Genomic DNA, 21,281 nt, shown 5'->3' with positions numbered 1-21,281 from the left:
TAGATGCTTCACTGACTTCAGTGGTAACAGAAAGGTCAAAACAGAAAAACACAGGAGATCTTATTGCTTCAGACAATAATCAATTCAAAGAGAAATATGTTCAGTTAGTGGCCAAACTGCAGAAGACTCCTGTTAATAGAGAAGATGAGAGGGTAAAATTTATTATGACAACTTTTGGGTTTTGCTAGACTCTTGGATAATTGTATTGACTTTTCCATAAGTTCAGTAAGCCAGATTTGTTGATACAACATAGACAGGGAACTCATAGGCTTCAAGTTCCAGTGAAGACACCATTGCAGCTCCATCTTGCTGTCTGTTCTCAACATCCCCAGCTAGGGAAGACGCCTTTCTTATCTTCCTGAGCCCATGTCTTGGAGATGGTCATACACCTGCAGGCAATCTGGGACACATCATTTTGTAGATCAGCAAACATAAAAGCAGCAGCAAGCGAACACGCCCTTGTTGAGTGCAGAATCCTGGAAAAGCCCAGTGGAATAAAACCAGCTTTGCCGCTTATTCAAGATCAAGAACTAGCAATTGGGGTTACTCTTAGAAGCTCTAGATTTGGGGCATCACAACCAAAAAGGCCCTCTCAACCTCCAAAAGTAAGGGCACTTGGACAAGGGTCTCTGCAGTGGATCGAGTGATTCTGGTAGACTCCACTGGGTGTTAGTCTTGAGATATTCTGATTTCAAGCTGTTTAGGACTTCAGAGGTCAAAACCAACACCTTGAACTGAGCCCAGAAATAGACTGCTGGCAAACGAAGTTGGTAAAGGTTCAGTGTAATGAGATCTGATCCACCTGCTCCATTCAGAACCCCAGCAGTCATGTTCTGAATCAACTGAAACTCCCATGCTGTCTACAAGGGCAGCACCATGCAGAGTACATGGCACTAACTTAACTAGGAGTTTATCTGGGTGTGAATGACAAAGGGCAGGTCTGCTTTCTTCAAAGAACATACTGGAAGTCTCCAACTATCACCACCAGATATGTATCCAGGAGCAAGGCCAGATCCAGGAAAACCTTCAACCTGTGAAGCAGCTACTGCAGGGGGAGCTCAACCCCATCCAAAACAGACTGTACACCTTCTCCTGAACACCAGAATCCTGAGCAAACAGTAACTTTGTATTATCTAGATTGATCTGTTGTGCAGGTTGGGACACTGATAGGATTGATAGCCACAATCCTACCTACACTTACCTGGGTGTAAGCCCCATTCACTATAATGGGACATTTCTGAGTAGGCATGCATAGGATTGATCTTTAAGTGTAAGATGTTAAAGAAGGGGAAATGAAATTCATTTTCTGCTGATGAGAGAGAAATCTCACACTTGTGCTTTTGACTCAGCATGACCAGCTTCTTGTTGGAAGCCAAGCAAAGAACTTCATAGTACATCAGAAGCCAGAAAATAGATGAATAGGGACCATTAATGGAACACTCCAGCTCAGTTCTGAAAACATTTGCTGCTCTGCTAGCACTTGATATGAGTGGCTCCTGAAGCTCCTTGATCCTTCAGAGACTCCCCATGCATAAACTGGTGTGTCACTGGAGCTAGCAGCCTCTGTTTTAATATCATGGGCTGTATTCCAAATGACCAAAGTAAAATAATGTTAAAAAAAATTCAGTGTATTGCTGGCAGATAGAATTTCACTTTGAAGTGTACTTTCTGATTATCAGCCCTAAAGGGCCAAGCCATATAATGTTTAGACTGTGCAAAACCCATCCTATTCCAAAATTGTGCACAGTGGCTTTTAATTTATCATTCTAGTGTTCAATAGACATGTGTGTTACTGCTTTTATAATGGATTATTATGCCACTATGCTAAATGGATTGTATACTTGCTTTATAGTTGCTGCTAAAGAGTCACTTGACTTAATGAGAATTCAACCTTAATAAACTGATTCAAGTGACTTTTGAGATCTCTTCCTCTCTTTGTCTTGTGCTATGCCTTCCCATTCCTCTTCAACAAAACAAGTCTAGATTGCTCTGTACCAAAGTCTAGTTCTCAATCAGGGGGAAAATCTGTATCTGGGGTGTGCTGCTTGAGACTTGGGGGGGGGGGGACTTCACAGGAAATAATGCCTCTCCATATAAAAGCCATTATTTCCTGCACATAGACAATTAGTATGTCTCGGTTACAACACCCTTCCATAATATCTAGTTTTCCACATAAGAAGAACCTCGCTAGATCAGGCCAAAGGCTCATCTAGTCCAGCTTCCTGTATCTCACAGTGGCCCACCAGATGCCTCAGGTAACACACAAGACCTCAAGAGACTTGCAGACAAAAAGAGACATGCAGGGAACTGCTTTTGTATGGAAGAGCATTCAGTCATAGTGACTCCATATGCTTTCTGAGGATGCAATATGCAATACAAGAAGATACATCATTTAATCACCTGTTACATGGGCTCACAGGTATGTCTGTCATGCATTGCATCAGGGTGTAGCACTACTAGGCCAGTGCTTTTTTAAACCTTTCCCTCACACAGTGCTTCCCAGCCCCACACTGCTGCTGTTTTTAGCTTTAAAAAAAAAGAAAGAAAGAAACCAGGCATAGACACCCCCCCATGCCATGTCTTGTTTAGCCTTGAAATGATACAGATGTACCACCTGATGTGTTGTAGTGAGAGCTCTTGGCTCATGGCATCAGATGGAAAAACACTAGGCCTAACAGCACAATCCTAGACATGTTTACTCAGAAATAAGATCCCATTATGTTTAATTAGGCTTACTCCCAGGTAAATATGCACAGGATCACACTCTGTTTTAGGAACCTGTTTAAAGATCCGGGTTTACAATCAGGATTTGTTGCCTTCCTCTGCTGCCGAGTTTGCAACCTACTGGTGTTGGTTAATTGCTGTTTTATTGAGTACAAGCTGATTGGGTTTATTGTGTTTACTATGGGTTTTAGTGTGCTGTTTTAATCTATCTGAAAGCTCCTGTGAGAGTCTGTTGGCTGTCAGGTGGGGTAGCAATTTTACAATAAATGGAAATATTACACTAAGGTTGCAATCCTACCCACACTTTCCTGGGAGTAAGTTCCATTGATTATAATGGGATGTACTTCTGAGTAGACATGCATAGAAGTGGGCTCGAATAGCACTTTCTGCCCCCTAATCAAATGGCACACCAGCACCCCACGATCTGTTCCTGGGGCGCATTTCCTCATTCAAAGTACAAGCCACAGATGGGCTTGGCCGGCCCTAGGCGCGCGCGGCATCCCCTTGCCCTGACCACCAGCAGGGCGCACCCGGCCAAGGCAATGCAAAGCGAGCCTCGCCGGCAGTCTGCAGCCGCTTGCTCTCGCCTGATTGGGCGGCTGGACACTGGAGGGTTGGGCTGCAGTACGTTGCGCTCAGCTAGACGGGGGCAGTCTCCGTCTGTTGCTGGTGCAAGCAAGAAGGTTGCGCGTGTTAACTCTTCAGTCTCCAGGTGTCCTAAAGGGGTGAATTTGGTGTCCTACCCGTGTGGTTGTCTGCATTCTGCTGAGCACGTCTGTGGCCGCCCTGAGTCTCCAGGATCTTAAATCTTGGTGTAACAACAACAGAAAAAGGTGGAGAGAATCCTGTTTGCCTCCAGGAAACGCATCGCACAGCCCAATCCTAGACATATCTACTCAGAAGTCAGTCCCAGTCTAGTCAATGGAGCTTACTCCCAGGAAATTGTGGATAGGGCTGCAGCCTTAACAGCCCAAGCCTATGAATGTGGGTACAAGCCTATAGGGTACAAGCCATGATGTGTATGCGCAACCTCCTGATTTTAGGAATGGGTTAAGTCAGAATGCCAGATGCAAGGGAGGGCACCAGGATGAGGTCTCTTGTTATCTGGTGTGCTCCCTGGGGCATTTGGTGGGCCGCTGTGAGATACAGGAAGCTGGACTAGATGGGCCTATGGCCTGATCCAGTGGGGCTGTTCTTATGTTCTTTTGTCTAAGAAGCCCCATTGCGTTCAACGGGGCTTACTCCCAGGAGGCTGTGAATAGGATTGCAGCCCAAGCCTATGCATGTTTACTCAGAAGTAAGTCCCAGAATAGTCAATGGGGCTGACTCCCAGGTTAAGTGTGGGTAGGACTGCAGCCTCACGTACAAGCAGGTGGCCTCGGGTTGACGCTAATGGCTTTCGAGTAGGCACGCATAGGACTGGACCCTCTGTCCGGTGCAGTGCGTGGCTTGCTCGGAACTAAGTCCAGCCCCCACTGCCGTGTTGGAGGAGGGGAGCCCGAGTGTGGCGGTGCAGCAGGCACTTCTTCAAGCCAGTCCCAGCGAGTTGAGGAGGACTTATTTCCAAGTAAGGACTGGAGGCGCCTCTTTGCGCCGTGCAGGCACCGCTCGGAGAGGCCACGCTCTGGTCTCCTTCTCTCGCCTTGGAAGTGCTTGTGCGCTTCGCCCCGCCTCCGCTGGGGATGGCAGGCAGGCAGGCAGGCGAGAAGCAGCCTCCTCCCGCCCGGGCACCAGTCAGTGCAGCGCCCGCCCCTCCTTCGCCTGCGGGTAGCCGTCGGTCTGTCAGCGCTCCCTCCAGCCACACCTCTAGGGAGGGAGGGAGGCCAACCAGCGGGGAGGCGGAGGCAGGCAGGCAGGCAAGGAAGGAGGAGGCGGAGGCGTCTCTGCTCCTTCTCCGGGAAGATCTCGCGGTGCTGGGCGCGCTCAGCCGCCTCCTTTCTGCTGCTGGGAGCAGTGACTGTGCGCAGTGAGGCGAGCGGGGAGTGCACAGCTGGGCGGAGAGGCGCGCCGGCACCAGCTCCACCAGAAGGTGCAGCAGCAGCAGCAGCAGGAGGAGGAGGAGGAGACTGAGGCCGAAGTAGTAGCCGGAGTAGTAAGAGCAGCAGCAGCAGCAGCAGCAACAGCAACAGCAACTCCTGCAGGAGGTGTGCCGGAAAGCGCCTTTCGCGCCCAGCCAGCCTGCCTGCCGTCCCCATCCCGCGTTGGAGCCTCGCCCCGTCCGATGTCCCCGAGGCGGCTGCACTGAGCCAGCCGAGCCTTTTCCGCCCTCCGCAGCCCGAACATGGCCACCCCGGCAACGTGCACCCGCTTCACCGACGAGTACCAGCTCTACGAGGAGCTCGGCAAGTACGCAGCCCTCGCCAGCCTCTTCCTCCTCCGCTTTGCATAGCCACCGGCAGGCAGCTGGGCTGCGCTGCACCCGGACGTTGCAGCTCCCGCTTCCCCCCAGCCTGCAGCCTCCCTCCTTCCCCCCCCTCGCCCCGCTCAATCTCGCTTCCAGAGTCCCCCCCTCCTTTCCCCGCTGCTGCGCCCTGCCGGACTCTCCCCCCCCCCTCGCCCCTGCTGTAGTTGCTGCGACTCAGGAAGTCTCCTGCCTACTTGGCGCTCTTGCTGCCCCCAGTACAGCAGGCGATGCGGTCTTTTCTGGAGCAGGAGCAGTGTTGGGTAGGCTCCAGTTGCAGCAGCAGCCCCACATGCCTCCTACCCTGGATTAATAAACTGGAATAAAGTGCTTGATCCGTAGTTGCTAATGTAAGGTAGGACACCCAGTTCAGCACAGGGAGGAAGGGAACCTGCCTCTGTCCTAGGACAGGAAGGTGAAAGGGAGTGTGTTGGTGAGGTAATTAACCCTGGTTAAGGGCTCTGGAGTGTCTCATGTGCTGGGCTGTGCACTCCAGAATCCTCATTTTAACCCTGTTTAAGGGATCTGGAGTGTCTCATGTGCTGGGCTGTGCACTCCATAATTCTCATTTTAACACTGGTTAAGGGCTCTGGAGTGTCTCATGTGCTGGGCTGTGCACTCCGGAATCCTCATTTTAACCCTGGTTAAGGGATCTGGAGTGTCTCATGTGCTGGGCTGTGCACTCTGGAATCCTCATTGACTAACCTGTAGAAATGTGCGTTTCTGAGCATTGTAGAACTAGATTCTGCTGTTACTCAGGAAGTCCTCATCTTCTCAATGCCATCATACCAGCCTTTTTATTATTGCTGCAGCCTGTAACTTCAAGACTCTTTTCCCCCTCCCTCCCCATTTCTTCACTACAGCAAGGGACATTGCTGCATCTCTCTTGCAACAAGGGAGGCTCCCTATGCTGGTGCTTTTTCTCTCTCTCTCTCTCCCCCCCCCCATTATTTCAGCATTTGTCCCAAACATCCACTTGTCTTTCAGTATAGAGAGGAAGGAATAAACAGCATTTGTGTTCCAGTAATCAGGATGGGATGAATTGTGTATGGGAGGGGGTTAGATGCATCCCAGGTGCTGCTGCTTTCGATTCCTTGCATCAGTCCCTGTGTGCTGCTGCATCTCCTTCTCCCCCCATATCTTGAGCCACTTCTCCAGCTCACAAGCTCAAGAACTCTGTTCTATCGATTCGTTTCTCTCTAACTTGCATGCAGAATATAGGTGGAAAAGAATAGGCCCTGATGCCCTTTCTGTAGAGGTTTTCTTTCTGTTGGTATTTGAAGCCTGCCTGTTGTGACTGATTTCTCATTCTGAAGTGCTGGCAGGCTGGCATCACCACGCAAGAAGCTTTGGAAGCTGCTTTGGGACCTGTTTCCCCACCTGAATAGGGACATAGAAGCTGTCTTATACAGAGTCAGACCATTGGTCCATCTAGCTCTGTGCTGTTCACATTGACTGGTTTCAGACAGGAATCTTTCTCTGCTCTGCCTGGAGATGCTAGGGATTGGATTGCAGTCCATCCGTATGCAGACCGGGTGCTCTTCCTCTGAGCTAAGACCGCTCTTTCACCAATATCTGCCTTTCTCTTGCCTGCATTTTCCCCCTTCTGTCACCCTATTGGTGGGGTTGCTTTTCAAAATCTGTCCCTGTGCCTTCCCTTTACGTTTATACTTGCTTTCAGCAGTGCACCTACCCACTCTGTGTACACCCTTAATGAAACTTGTATTGACAAAATCATATGCTTTAGGCTCATATTGTAAAAGGGACCATGCAGGTACCTGTACAAATATACAAAGCTGCCACCACCCCTCACCTACACATTGAATAAAAGTTTTATTTTACAGATGGGGATGCTGAAATACAGGTAGTCTCTAAGGTGTCGCAGTGAGCTCATGCCAGAGCAAGAGCAGGGAATGGAGCCCAAGAGAGCTGATTCCTTGTTTCTTTTATTTTAAATGATAAACATTTCTAGGGGGAACCAAAATTTACCAGTATTGTTATCCATTTAGTAGTCCTTTTATATGTCTCTCGACTTTGTCTTTTCCTGCTGCCGGTCCCTTTTGTAATTCTGAATGTTTACTGTTGTTAAAATACTTAAGCCAGGTTAATGGCATCTTTCTCAAATCTGGTTAAAGAGCTTGGCATAGCTCTGGAGATATTTTGCCTTGGATTTAATTTTTGGCTTAGGGTTATTTCAGTTTTTCAGTTTTTTATTTCATATGAAAATATTTCATAATTTCAGTTTCACACGTCCAGCCTTTCATCTTTGTTCCAGGGGAGCCTTCTCGGTGGTTCGCAGATGTGTGAAGAAAACCTCATCCCAGGAATATGCTGCAAAGATCATCAATACTAAGAAGCTGTCAGCCAGGGGTGAGTATTGGCATGCAGGCCTTGATCATATTCCCCTGCAGGACCATGATGGAGGAATGAACAGAGAAATTCCTAACTCAAGTGGCGTTACGAGCATCAACTTTCACAAAAAAGAAAGCAGCATTTATTTCTACTCTATTATTTCTACTATTTAGATTTTTGTTGTTTTCCAACTTGTGGGGGAGTGGATGGATAGTAAATTTAGAGTGGTTCTATTTTCTGGACTAAGATAATTTACGAATATCCAGTAAAGTCTGATATTTTTACCAGAGCATTGCCTTGATTTTCTTCAAGGTGTCTACTGGAGATGTAGTGCTGTTGCACGCGTGCTTAGGAAGATGGAGAAATAGATATTTCCGTTTTAGTAAAAACTTGTAGTGCCTTAGAGAAGCCATTTTCAACCACTGTGCCATGGCACAGTGGTGTGCTGTGGCAGTTTGGTGGAGGGCCATTTATTAGTAGGGCCATTGGGGGATGTGAAACCCTCACCAATAGCATGGTGTGCCTTGTCAGTGAATACTGTGCCTTGACAATTTTAGTGCCTTGTCAGTGTGCTGTGAGCCAAAAAGGGTTGAAACTCACTGCCTTAGGGTGCAGTCCTAACCCCTTATGTCAGTGCTTTCCAGCACTGACATAAGGACCATGCAGCTCTGAGGTAAGGGAACAAACATTCCCTTCCTTTCAGGAGGCCACTGTGAGTGACACCCAACTGCAGGATGCAGCACATGTCCCATTGGCACCGCTATGCCAGAGCTGGAAAGCACTGACATAAGGGGTTAGGATTGCGCCCTTAGACTAACCAGTTTACTTCAGCATTAATTTTTATGGACTGCATTCCACTTCATCAGATGCATGATGGATCTTGAACTACAGTCCTATATACACTTACTTGGGAGCAATTCCCATTAAACTCGGTGACACTTTGTTACCTTGCATTGAACACAGTGAACCTATTTCCGAACAAGCATGCATGGGATTGAATATTGTGTTCTCTCCTTTACTTCCTTGCACCTGAGCAGCACATCTTTGCATTTTACAAGAAATGTGGGAAGCAGTTCTCACAGCTGTCAGGCAAAATAGAAGCACTTCTGAAGCAGTTGCATACAGGTGCATATATAATTTGTTGTGGAATCACATTTTTGTAGGCTTCTAACACCAGCATTTCTACTCTTGCTTTTGTTTTTTGACACCTTTCTTTTCCTCTCCTATATGCTGTGAGCAACCCAATCCTAAACTGAGCTGGTACAGCAACCTGGCTGGCCAGATTAGGAGGTGGCTGGAGGGCAACTCGGTTTAAGAGGATATTTTTCTCCTTACCTAACACCCCAGCCACCCCATGGGGCTACTCAGATCTGCACTAGCAAAATCACTGGAGAAAATCCGAGTAGCCCATGTAAGGTTGTTTGGGCCTTGGCCAGGATTAGGACATGATTTGTGGTGCCACAGCCAGTCCCACCTCCTTTTGGGGGCTGATCTGCTTTCCGTTTCACCTGCCCCTGTTTTGCCCTTCTGCCACCCTTTGTGTGGCCCATCCAGGCTGGTGCAAACTTGATCCCATCTGGGACTAGGGACCTGTGCCGACTTAACACAACTTTTGGATTGTGCTCTAAATGTGTGAAGGGCTACAGGAGGCACTATAAAGTATACAGGGTCACCATCCCCCCAACTTTCAGCTTAATCTCTGCTGGAAAAATGCCATATATAAAGTGATCTTCATGGGATGCCTTTATAAGTAGTTAGATCAGTGGTTCCCAAACTGTGGGTTGGGACCCACTGGTGGGTGGTGACCTGATTTTTGGTGGGTTGCCAAAGGGTGATAAAAAGATCAGATAACTAATTGCCTCAGGCCTTGAGGCTTTTCCAAAAAATTAGATACTGTAGTTGCTAATTACCCTGCAAAGAGCTCAGCTGCTGAAGTTTGCAAGCATGTGTAAATATAGGAAGATAAATGTTTGAGGTCTTTTTTTCTTGTTATAATTATTTAGAAAGAAATAATATTTATTTCTTGGTCTCCTTTTCAAAAAGTCTGGTGAGTCATGATAGAGTGTTTTAAAAAGTGGGTGTCGGTGCTAAAAAGTTTGGGAACCACTGGGTTAGATGGAACTGATGAATAATCCAGGATCTACTGCTCATTCCTTCAGTGTAGATGTGGTGGTGCCATCATACTTTGGCTAGTATGGGTGATCCAAAGCAGTAGTCTTAACTGTCATTGATGGTAAACTGTTGTTAGTTTTGTGTGGTAATCAACTGTATTGCAAGCAGCTTTAGGTGAAGCTCATAGTACAGTACTTATATTTTCAGCTGTGACTTGGATTTATCTTGGGAGATGTGATTGTTTTGTTTCTTTACAAGAAAGTGAAGTAAACTTGCCTGTTCTCTGGTTTCAAATGTTACTGGCCATTGCCTTTAGCATGCAGTCTTTCACTTGAGCTGATGAGTTGCCTTGAAGTTTTGTTTTGGTAAAATGTATCATCGCTCTTGTCTCTTTGTGCCCTTGTTCCAAACAAGTTTTCTGTAGCTTTCTTCAAGTTTTTAAGCAACTGCAAAGGTAGTTGTTCCAGCTCCTTAACAAGAGAGAAGATATCTTGCTGAATTTTTCTCCTACTTTGAGCAGGTTTAATGGCCAAGACTGTCTCCAAATTGCCTGGAACATCCAAGTTCAGATTTCATTGTGGCCATGAATTCAGTGGCTTTAGGGTGGCCTTTCTCCCAGCTTCAGTCCTCCATCAGAAATATGGGGGACTGACGAACAGTAGTCTGCTTAATAGGGTTGTTTCAGGCTGCAGATAAGCATTATTATTGAACTGAATCACTGCAAATAGTGAAGCTGAAGCTGAGCCGAGTGCTGGCTGGTGGTTGAACCAACTTTGGTCTGTTGGTGTTTTTTTCAAACACTACCTGATACCTGTTTCTCATTGCAAAAGTAGAAATACTGTTTTCTATATTTCTAAATAATGTCTTCCTATTGTGCTTTGAAGCTTCTATATAAAGTTATGTACAGTGTATCAAGGACTGTACCAACATGCAGTGAGGGAATATTATGTTGTAGCTCCTTCCTTCCAACATACTGTAGTTCGTTCATAAAGTGATTTGGAAGGAAAGAGGAGTGGTGAGTAATTCTGAGGAATATGCCAATGGCAGAAAATGGTATATACCTGTATTTAAACAATACAATTAGAAAACTGGGAAGAATGGAAAATGAAGATTGGCATTAAAAGGAGCCCTTGATTCTGTTACTCAATTTGAGCACAGAGAAAACTAGAAATAAACCAGCAGAATTCTTACGGATGAGAGAGAAGGATAGATGGGTAAGGATGCAAGATAGTGTACAGAAATATTGGCATTCCTCCTGTAGTGAAATTTTGGCTACTTCTCTCCTATATATTTGGAAAACTCTTGATTAGCGTTACTGACTTGCAGTTGGTTTTGAGTGGGTTTGAAGGAGGTTATTGGAAAGTTGATATGTTATGAGGGTGGATATAACTTGATGGCATGGTTTTGCAGATCATGAGAAGAGTTTGACACACACTGTTGGGAGGAGAAGCTACTTTCTGGCAAAGTAAACAGCCCTAATAGAGAGCTGGGATGTTCTTGGCTGCTGTCCAGGAACATAGAACGGTCCAACTATAGAGGCAAAACAGCTGATTGCTAGGGGTATCAGCGTTTATAAGGTTTGTGCTTCAGCTATCTAAGTGTCCGGGAGGGAAGAGCTGTTGTCTTTTGGAAGGGGCAAGGCATTTTTATAACTTGCCAGCTGAATGTTATCCTTTGCATTTCAGAGGCCAAGTTCAAGTGTCTCAACTTGGCATAAGCACAATTGTAAAAAGGAGGAACTTGAATGACAGATGTTAAAAGAAAATAATAAAACTGTGTCCAACTCGGTTCCTGATCATATAAGGTGCTATTGTAATGTTCCTTTCCATATGATAATGCCAAGGTGGAAGAGCAGGATTATAATTTGGCTGTGGAAGTGGAAACTGCAGTCTAGTCTTGGCTGCTGTGAGGGTGCAAGCATCAGAGGAGAGAGGGAGGAGGAACATATCAGTGGCATAGCCCTATCTCATAAATGGTGTGTTTATATATTGTTATGCATGTGTTGTGTTCCCACTCCTCCGCCAAATAGATGATGCACTGGATTCAGGTGACAAGTTATCTCACTGTATGGAAGATTCTGCTGAGACTAGCTTTGCTTCTGTCTTTCACTGTCTATGTGAGCCTTGTCATATAACTCCATCCATGTGACTCTCCACCATGTAATGACTGTAAAATAAGCTGCTGGAAGGCTGCCTGAATCTACTCTTGCAGTGATCACACAGGTTGGAGTAGCCTTGTGAAAACTGTAGGGCTTTGGGAAAATATCTGTCACTCCGTTGTCTTGGTATCCAAAATCATCAATTAATGTGCTCACATAAGATTTTAAGTACCCGGACAGCTGTTGAGCTGCAGCAAAATGCGGGTCATTGGCACTTGCCAACTGAGTAGAGGGCAAACTAATGAGCTTGAAATTGGTGAAAACAACCAGGATAGAATGGCCATGATGGACAGCATAGAATGTCATAAGAACATTCTTGTGCTGGTGACGGAGAGTTAATTAAATTCAGTACTTGGGATGATAGCTGCATATGACACAGAATTTAGGGGGGGACAAACAAGAGAATAAAGCAGCAAACAGTGATAGACACTGCTGGAATCTCTGTCTAATAAGGAACCTGTGCTGGAAATGAACAGAATCTGGCAGCGAATGTGGGATCAGATATAGCTCTCAGTGACCTAAGAGGTGTTTAGTTTCATGGTGCTGCAGGGCAGCTATGTGAATTGAAACTGGGACTAAATATTAGAATGGCTCTGAAAGTATTGGAACAAAAGTGATGCCCAGTAAAGTGGTCGAGCCATAAATTTGTAGCGAGGGAGATCCCAAATTTCTTTCTATGTATCCGAATAATTTCTGAAGAAAATTACAGTGGTGTAGCATGTGTTTCCTCAGTAGTATGCTTTGATGGCTGCTGCTTCCTTAAATATCTGATTTCACATGTTACGCATTTGCTTATGTCCTAATATATGTTGGGCCTCTTACCTGTTTAAATGCAACCATTTTAAACTGGACCAATTTACACTCTGTGGCATACGTGGGTTCCTTAGGCGCAACTTTTGAGTTCATTGCCTTGGCGGTGCACAGGGACAGTTACAAGGAAAGTGAACACTTGTCTCTTTGCTGGTGTGGTCACTGTAGCCTCTGCTTTGCTCTAAATTCTGACAGTGAAAGTGGCATTGAAGCCTTGTCAGCTCCACCTGTTAAGGAAAGTGGGAATTCTCTCAAGGTATCAGGTGAGGGTATTTGGGTGGAAGATATTCCTGGTTGCTGGGATGCCTTTTGCTCACCTCTTGGATCTGCATCTTCTATTCCAGTTCCTGTCTCTACCCTTTTTAGAAGGATTCTCAGCATGTATGAAGGAACTGTACAGCCTACAACAGCAACCTCACATCTGGCAAATTTTAAACATGACCTTAGAATGGTAATTTCTTTAATGACTTTGGAACAAAACCTGTTGCTTAACTTAATAGTGTTAGGGCCCAGTCCTATCCAGCTTTCCAACGTTGATGCAGTCGCAGTACAGGCCTGAGGTAAGGGAACAGTGGTCACTTACTATGAAGGGACCTCCATGACTGTCGTCCTCCCCCACTGCAGGATTTAACACACACCCCATTGGCACCGCTGCATCGACATTGGAAAGTTGGATAGGATTGGGCCCTTAGTTCGTATTACCATTCTGGTAGTGGGAGATAGGTTGTTCACCCCCTTCTAAACCCTGTTGTACTTTTTTTCCAGATGCAGACATGCTTATGTCATAAGATTGTGTTCTTGAATCTGGTTTGATGCTATTCTCTTTTTTTTTTTTTAAGTTACTGTAGATACTTGCCTATAGAGCGATAAATTTCTGCCAATAAATCAAGCTTAGATAATCACCTTGTGTGAGGTTGCTCAGGGGGCATAGCTTTTCAAACAACACCTGAGAAGTTGCTTTTCAAGTGACACCAAATGTGGGTATAATTAGAGGGCCATTAATCTCCAAGGCAACCCCTGGTAAGCTGCAGCCAAGCTAACCTTTTCACTGCTCCTGAGATTTACACTGAATTTCACTGAATTGAAGCAAGCCTCTTTCTCTAAGTTTACAGAGTGTGCTGCAGCTTCTTCCATTTTGCAGATGCTTGCATTTTGCAGAGATCTGTTTTTTTAAACACCAGGATGTAATCCTCGTTTCCATTTGAAACAAAGTCGAAGGCTACAGTTCAGTGCACCATTACTTAAGAATAACACCCGTAGAAAGCAGTGGGTCTACTTCTGAGTAAAAGAGGTTGCAAATTATCTCTCTGCTGTGAATTGCACTCTCCCAGCTATATACTGCTCAAAACAATAAAGGGAACACTTAAACAACACAATGTCACTCCAAGTCAATCACACTTCTGTGAAATCAAACTGTCCACCTAGGAAGCCACACCGATTGACAATCAAGTTCACATGCTGTTGCACAAATGGAGTAGACAACAGGTGGAAATCATAGGCAAGTAACAAGACACCCCCAATAAAGGAGTGGTTCTGCAGGTGGTGACCACAAACCACTGCGCAGTCCCTCTGCTTTCTGGCTGATGTTTGGGTGACCTTTGAATGCTGGCGGTGCTGTCACTCTAGTGGCAGCATGAGGCGGAGTCTGCAACCTACACAAGTGGCTCAGGTAGTGCAGCTCATCCAGGATGGTACATCAATGCGAGCTGTGGCAAGAAAGTTTGCTGTGTCTGTCAGTGTAGTGTCCAGAGCATGGAGGCGCTACCAGGAGACAGGCCAGTACACCAGGAGACGTGGAGGAGGCCGTAGGAGGGCAACAACCCAGCATCAGGACCGCTACCTCCGCCTTCATGCCAGGAGGAACAGGAGGAGCACTGCCAGAGCCCTGCAAAATGACCTCCAGCAGGCCACAAATGTGCATGTGTCTGCTCAAACGGTCAGAAACAGACTCCATGAGGGTGGTATGAGGGCCCGATGTCTACAGGTGGGGGTTGTGCTGACAGCCCGACACCGTGCAGGACGTTTGGCATTTGCCAGAGAACACCAAGATTGGCAACCTCACCACTGGTGCCCTGTGCTCTTCACAGATGAAAGCAGGTTCACACTGAGCACATGTGACAGACGTGACAGAGTCTGGAGATGGCAGGGAGAACGTTCTGCTGCCTGCAACATCCTCCAGCATGACCGGTTTGGCAGTGGGTCAGTAATGGTGTGGGGTGGCATTTATTTGGGGGGCTGCACAGCTCTCCAAGTGCTCGCCAGAGGTAGCCTGATTGCCATTAGGTACCGAGATGAGATCCTCAGACCCCTTGTGAGACCATATGCTGGCACGGTTGGCCCTGGGTTCCTCCTAATGCAGGACAATGCTAGACCTCATGTGGCTGGAGTGTGTCAGCAGTTCCTGCAAGATGAAGGCATTGATGCTATGGACTGGCCCGCCCGTTCCCCAGAGCTGAATCCAACTGAGCACATCTGGGACATCATGTCTCGCTCCATCCACCAGCGCCACGTTGCACCACAGACTGTCCAGGAGTTGGCGGATGCTTTAGTCCAGGTCTGGGAGGCGATCCCTCAGGAGACTATCCGCCACCTCATCAGGAGCATGCCCAGGCGTTGTAGGGAGGTCATACAGGCACGTGGAGGCCACACACACTACTGAGCCTCATTTTGACTTGCTGTATGGACATTACATCGAAGTTGGATCAGCCTGTAGTGTGTTTTTCCACTTCAATTTTGAGTATGACACCAAACCCAGACCTCCATGGGTTAATAAATGTGATTTCCATTTATGATTGTTGTGTGATTTTGTTGTCAGCACATTCAACTATGTCAGGAACAAAGCATTTAATAGGAATATTTCGTTCATTCAGATCTCGGATGTGTTGTTTAAGTGTTCCCTTTATTGTTTTGAGCAGTGTATATTATGTATGTTATATGTTGAACCTCTGGCTTAACACACCAGGCATCTTAAAGAAGTATTTGATTAATGGTTCTCCTGCAGTGGTACCCAACCTTTTTTCACTTGCATACCCCTTGGCAGCCCATTTCCACACACTGTACCCCTCATATTAGCTAAATGTTTGTAATTAGTATGAATAATATAAGCCTCATCTCCTCCGTAGTTCATGCATTCATCACAGTATTTTTTCTTTCTGTCTGTCTGAAGAACAGAAGACTTTGCCTTTGCACTGTTTTGCACCAGAAGTGTCCTGAGAAATTCTTGGTGACTGATCACTTTCCATATTATGTTTACTGTGCTTGTTTTCAATCACTGATTCATACATGAATTGATTTCCAAAAGTTAGCTATTGGTGGGGCTTTCAGAGTCAACTAGCTACCTCCCTTCCTGCCTTACTGGCCCTGCAAGGCATTCTGGAGCATTACTTGCCTTTTTCTGCCATTATTCCATTCTTTTTCAAGCACTGCTAAAGATCCTGTCAAGTGCCCCTGAGAGTACATGTACCCCAGGTTGGGAACCAATGTTCTACTGGTATGCTGTTTACAATGCACTTACTCTCATAGTGTTTATGAAAAGGTTGTGAAGACCAGAATTAAAAAAGTTAAAAAATAAAAATGTATCTTATGATCTTTTACTATATTTCTAATAAATCAGAGACTGTACAGTTCTTAGATAACAATTACTGGTAGGTTATTTTTCAGGATCTGGCCTCAGGTAAAATCAGACAAAACTATAGTCAGACACCCCCCCCCCCCCAGTTTAATCCCTGACTTATCCAAGGGTCACAGAAAATTCCATGATTTGGCTCAAAAACTTGCCCTTGACTTATCTGTGAGATTGACTTATAGGTGAGTGTCTGTGGTAATTGCCTTACTGAACTTCTGCAAATTAAGGGTGACTATATAATTCTGTCAGTGTTTCCCAAATATTTTTTAGTACGCTGATCTGCTACTGACTGCATTGGGATCATGCCCCCTCTCTCCCTTCACTGTCACCTACAGTCTAAGATGGGACTCCTTTTCCACTCTGACTTTCAACATATAGCATTTAGGGCTTGCGTTACAGAGATGAAAGAGATAGAGGCATATCTATACAAACCATGGCCAATGGTGGCTTTCAGTTTTTGTTGGATGTTCAGGGTTCCTTTAATCAACTATTTCGGTGGTTGAGAGTCACCTTCTTTGGTAGATTTCCAATTACGTACCTGGAAATATGAGTTCTGACTTGAATTGACTGACCTGTTTCAGTTGCAGTTGGCTGCCCCTATGTTGTCTGGGAATTGACTTATTTGGGTTAAGGTTTTTTTTGTCTTAAGGTTATTGGTTACACTTCTGAACAGTTATGAAGGGGAAGTATTGTTAGATCTTCTAGACCAGGGGTGTCCAAACTTTTTGGCAGGAGGGCCACATCATCTCTCTGACACTGTGTTGGGAAAAAAAGAATTAATTTATATTTCAAATTTGAATAAATGTACATAAATGAATATATTAGAGATGGAGCTTATACGAATGAATGAAGGTCTTGCAATAACTCAAGGCCTATAAAAGGCCTTGCACAAAGCAAGGTCAGCCTTTCCTTTGCTGCCACTGCTGCATCACAGATTTGAAACAGCAAGCAGTGGAGGGAGTCCTCGTTCCACAGCTCACACGAGAGGTCGAACAGTTGGCAGCCACACTGAGAGCAGTTCCATCAGACTAGTGTGGGATCCACCAAGTCTCTGGAGGGCCAGAGGCTCATTGGAGACTTGGGGTTCCCTGGGGCAACTGGCCCCAGGCCAGGGTTTGGACACCCCTGTTCTAGGCTAAAAGATAGGAAGGGTGCACTTAGTACTTTGCCATTTGCATACTTGCTGGGGGGGGGCCAGTTGCTACCTGCTGCAGGCACACGGTAGATCGCGAGGCAGCATCACACTGTGGCAAAGCTGAGAGTTCAGATGCCTGCATGGTGGCTTGCAATGTCCTATTTAGCAGAGGAAAAACAAACTACATCTCTAATGCATGAACAATGTACCATATGTTGCCAAATAATGTCTGACTGTAAAAGGGAGTGTACTTTGTGAATAACCCCCAGGAAAGTAGAAATTGGGTAGAGGGAATTGAATCCCTCTTGAAAATTCAACTGGCAAGCGTGGGATCTCTCAGTTAGTTTTGGTTTAATATGCCTGTTGACTATTGTGCTAAGTCAGGGGTGCTCAAAGTTTTTGGCAGGAGGACCACAACATCTCTCAGACACTGTGTCGGGGCAAAAAAAAAAAAAAAAAAAAAAAAAAGAATTAATTTATATTTCAAATTTGAATAAATTTACATAAATGAATATATTAGAGACAGAAAATGAATAAATGAATTCAATCCAGTTTATGATTCCATTCACCCTAATAAGGGGGGGGAGATCTTCATGCCAGTTTGATCCCATTCACCCTAATAAGGGGGGGGGGAGATCTTCATGCCAGTTTATGATCCCATTCACCTTAATAAGGGGGGAGAGATCTTCATGCCAGTTTATGATCCCATTCACCCTAATAAGGGGGGGGAGATCTTCATGCCAGTTTATGATCCCATTCACCCTAATAAGGGGGGGGGGGGGAGATCTTCATGCCAGTTTGATCCCATTCACCCTAATAAGGGGGGGGGAGATCTTCATGCCAGTTTATGATCCCATTCACCCTAATAAGGAGGGGGAGATCTTCATGCCAGTTTATGATTCAATTCATACAAACAAATTTGGGAAGGATCTTCCACACTTTCACAAACATACACCCGCCTGCTCGCCTGCCCCCTTGCCCTTCCTCCTTGCCTCCCTTGTTTGCTTGGGCAGTTTGTGCTCCTGCCTGGCCGCCCGCTCAACTGCTTGGCTGCCTGCCTGCCCTTTCATGCCTGCCTGCCTGCCTGCCCACCTAACCGCCCTTCCTCGTTAGCTAGGGCGGCATGTGCTGCTGCCTGCCTGCCTTCCTGGCTGGCTGGCCGCCAGTCAACCAGCCCTCCCTCGCTCGGAGATGTGCTGCGGGCTGGGCTCCCCTCCCTCAAACCGGATCTTGCTCTCTCTCTCTCCTGCTCAGGTTGCAGGAGGGGAGGGGAGGGGAGCCCAGCCCATGGGCAAGGCAGGGAGAGACCTCCTCCTTCCCCCCCTTCCCACAGGGGATCTCTCTCTCTCCTGCACTGCCCGGCCCAGGTTGCAGGAGGGGAGGGGAGGGGAGCGCAGCCCAGCCCAGCCCAGCCAAGCCCATGGGCAAGGCAGAAAGAGACTAGCCGGCAAGCGCGCAGGGTTTTTTATAGTGGTAAGTAACACAAGACCTGCGAGTCTTACGCTACCTTCCCACTATAAAAGACCCTGCGCACGCGCTGGACTTGTCTTTCCTTCACTGCCACTGAGCTCAGCGGCAGTGAGGGAAAGCAAGGCGTGGAGCTCGTGTGGCGGGCCAGCGCAGGCTGGGGTGAGGGCCGAGTGTCCATAGGAGATGGGGGGACCCCCAGGGGGCCGGATGGGGACCCGCAGCGGGCTGCAAGTGGCCCGTGGGCCGGGATTTGGGCACCCCTGTGCTAAGTATTAGAAGTCAGTGTGCTGGCAATAATTTGTGATTCTTCTGTAGTGCTTCTCACCCAGGCCCTCAGAGGAAATATCCTACTGGTATTTGAAAAGGGCAGCACTATACTGACAATTACAATTTGTTAAAACTTAGTCCCTTTATCAAATGCTGAGAACAATATTGACTTAGGTAGGAAAGGCTATTCTGGTTTCTAAATTCTGCAGTAAACAATTAGCAACATTATATAGAACAAGTTGTTGAGCAAACACAATCAAATTCTGGGCTTATTGGTGGGCAGAGATACCATAAGTTTTGTTTGCAAGATTTTCTAGTGGTTCGGCTGAACGTTGAAAATCACCTTCTTGCATTAGTGAAGGGGCTTGGCCTAGATTGTGCATGCCAGGCTAGGCAAAGGCCTAAAAACCGCTTTCCAGTCAACCGCCTGTCAGGGGTCTGCTGTGTGTGAGGTGCAAACAGAATGTTTGGCAACTAGTCACTCCTGAGACCTGAATCCAAAGCTTTTCAGTAAAATTGTAACATCTATGTCTTGGAAACATCTATGAAAGGAAATGGGCTATGGATTGATAGCAGGGAGTGTCAGTAAAAGGCACTCGTAACAGAATTGTGGGAAAGCATCTTTGAGAATTGAATGAATTGATTTGGGAGACTTTAGTATTTTGTAAAAAAAATCTACAAAGAAATGGAGCTGCTTGAGCTTCAAAGTGGCGGAGATCATGAGTTGGGCCAGAAAGTCATTGGCTTCAATTTTGACTTGGCCACAACTGGGTGGGCTTGGGCAATATCATACAGCCTCAGCACCCACTTTCTGTAATGTGGCGGGGGCTGATCACTCCTATTTGCTTTGCCTATAGAAAGTATTTGGTTCAATCATAGGTGTCTCCAGCTGATAGAATCTTGCATAGGGCTAGGAAAGACTTCTACCTTAGAGTGTCGCAGCCAATGGCCTGATTCACTTTAAAGAAATGTCTAATGTGCTGTGAGCGTTGGGGAAGGTGTTGACTGGGGTATGTGAAATTTTGCATGTCGCACTGGATCATTTTGCCTCACTTGTAAGTGCTTCTCATATTTTATCCACATAGGAACCTCCCAAGTTAATGTTTGTTATGATGTCAATTTGTGGAGTGGAAAAATGTCCAATGCTATGTTTTGTGTGTGGGAAAAGTTCCATTTCTAACAATGCATTGTTTCTTTAAAATTAATAGCAGGATGAATGGATGTGCTGTCAGTCAAATGGGAAGTTTCAAAGTTGTGACTAAAACTTTCTTTAGATGCATTTGCATATGAGTGTGATGTCTCTGTATGAACAGGTTAGAGAGAATGTGGATACATTAAAATTGCATGATCCAAGATGGCAGTGCCCAGTAGAGCTGGGAAGAAGAGGCCTCCACAAAAGTAGGGCACAGTGTTCTTGGTAAGTTTAGGAACTGCTGGTGTAGGCTATGGTAAGCTTTATGTCAACCCAATGGATCTTACTTTCAAGAATTGTCTTAAGCAAAATCTGTGTTCTCTGTTGGTCAATGGGTGACTGAAAGAAATGGAATCTTGCCTGGATCATGCACTTTTTTCTTTCTCGCGTTAAGATCTTTCCTTGAGGAACTGGAATGAACACTCTGCTGTAGCTATACTAGGTGGGGGAGACAGGAATTGAATGAGACCTTTTCTTAGCAATCTTCTTACTTCAGGTATGACTATGCGCAGCGTATTATAAAGATGGAGAATCTAGCAAGTTGGATAGATGCCTAGCATTGTCACTTCAGAAACAGTGCCATACCGAAAGGAAAAAAAGGGAACTGAAGAGGCATATTCAGCAGAAGTTTAAAATTTGAGAATCAGAAAGCCTATTCAGTACTTGTACTGAGGAGTGAGGGATATTTGGTCTACTTACTTGCTCTCTTAACATTATTAGTGTTCCGTGTTCTGTACCTTTCTGTGTAACATTTTCCCTGCCTCCAACATTTCCCCTCTTTTGTTAAAAAGGGGCACTTCTTTCAGGTTCTTCTGTTTCTAAAGTGATGCCCTACTCTGGTTCTGGTATGTGACTGGGTGTGTGAGGCAGGCTGATCTCACAGGTTGCATTTACTGTATAGTTAACCAGTTAAGGCTTTGTTTCTGCATACATTTGGACCAGCACAGTTGAGATCTTGTAGTTTTTCCTCTTTCTCTGCAGTCCATTCCCCCCCCCCCCACACACACACACATACCTTTCTGTGTGGTGCAGTTG

At 46.0% G+C, this 21,281-nt stretch overlaps 1 protein-coding gene across 18 annotated transcripts in view; it reads left to right on the top strand.

The window, feature by feature from the left end:
• Positions 1–4,917: 4,917 nt before the first annotated feature.
• The window catches only part of CAMK2G (calcium/calmodulin dependent protein kinase II gamma), a 202,528-nt gene continuing 186,164 nt past the window's right edge, over positions 4,918–21,281 (top strand). For all 18 annotated transcript variants that reach the window (XM_066619032.1, XM_066619027.1, XM_066619022.1 and 15 more), the window contains exons 1-2: positions 4,918–5,070; positions 7,401–7,495. In XM_066619032.1, coding sequence (XP_066475129.1) covers positions 5,006–5,070; positions 7,401–7,495 — 160 coding nt within the window. In that variant the 5' untranslated portion in view covers positions 4,918–5,005. The remainder of the gene's footprint in view (positions 5,071–7,400; positions 7,496–21,281) is intronic.

Source organism: Tiliqua scincoides, chromosome 3 (assembly GCF_035046505.1).
Source record: "Tiliqua scincoides isolate rTilSci1 chromosome 3, rTilSci1.hap2, whole genome shotgun sequence".
NCBI classification, from domain to species: Eukaryota; Metazoa; Chordata; class Lepidosauria; order Squamata; family Scincidae; genus Tiliqua; species Tiliqua scincoides.
Note: the sequence above shows the minus strand (reverse complement) of the source record. Positions and strands in the feature narration are given on the sequence as shown.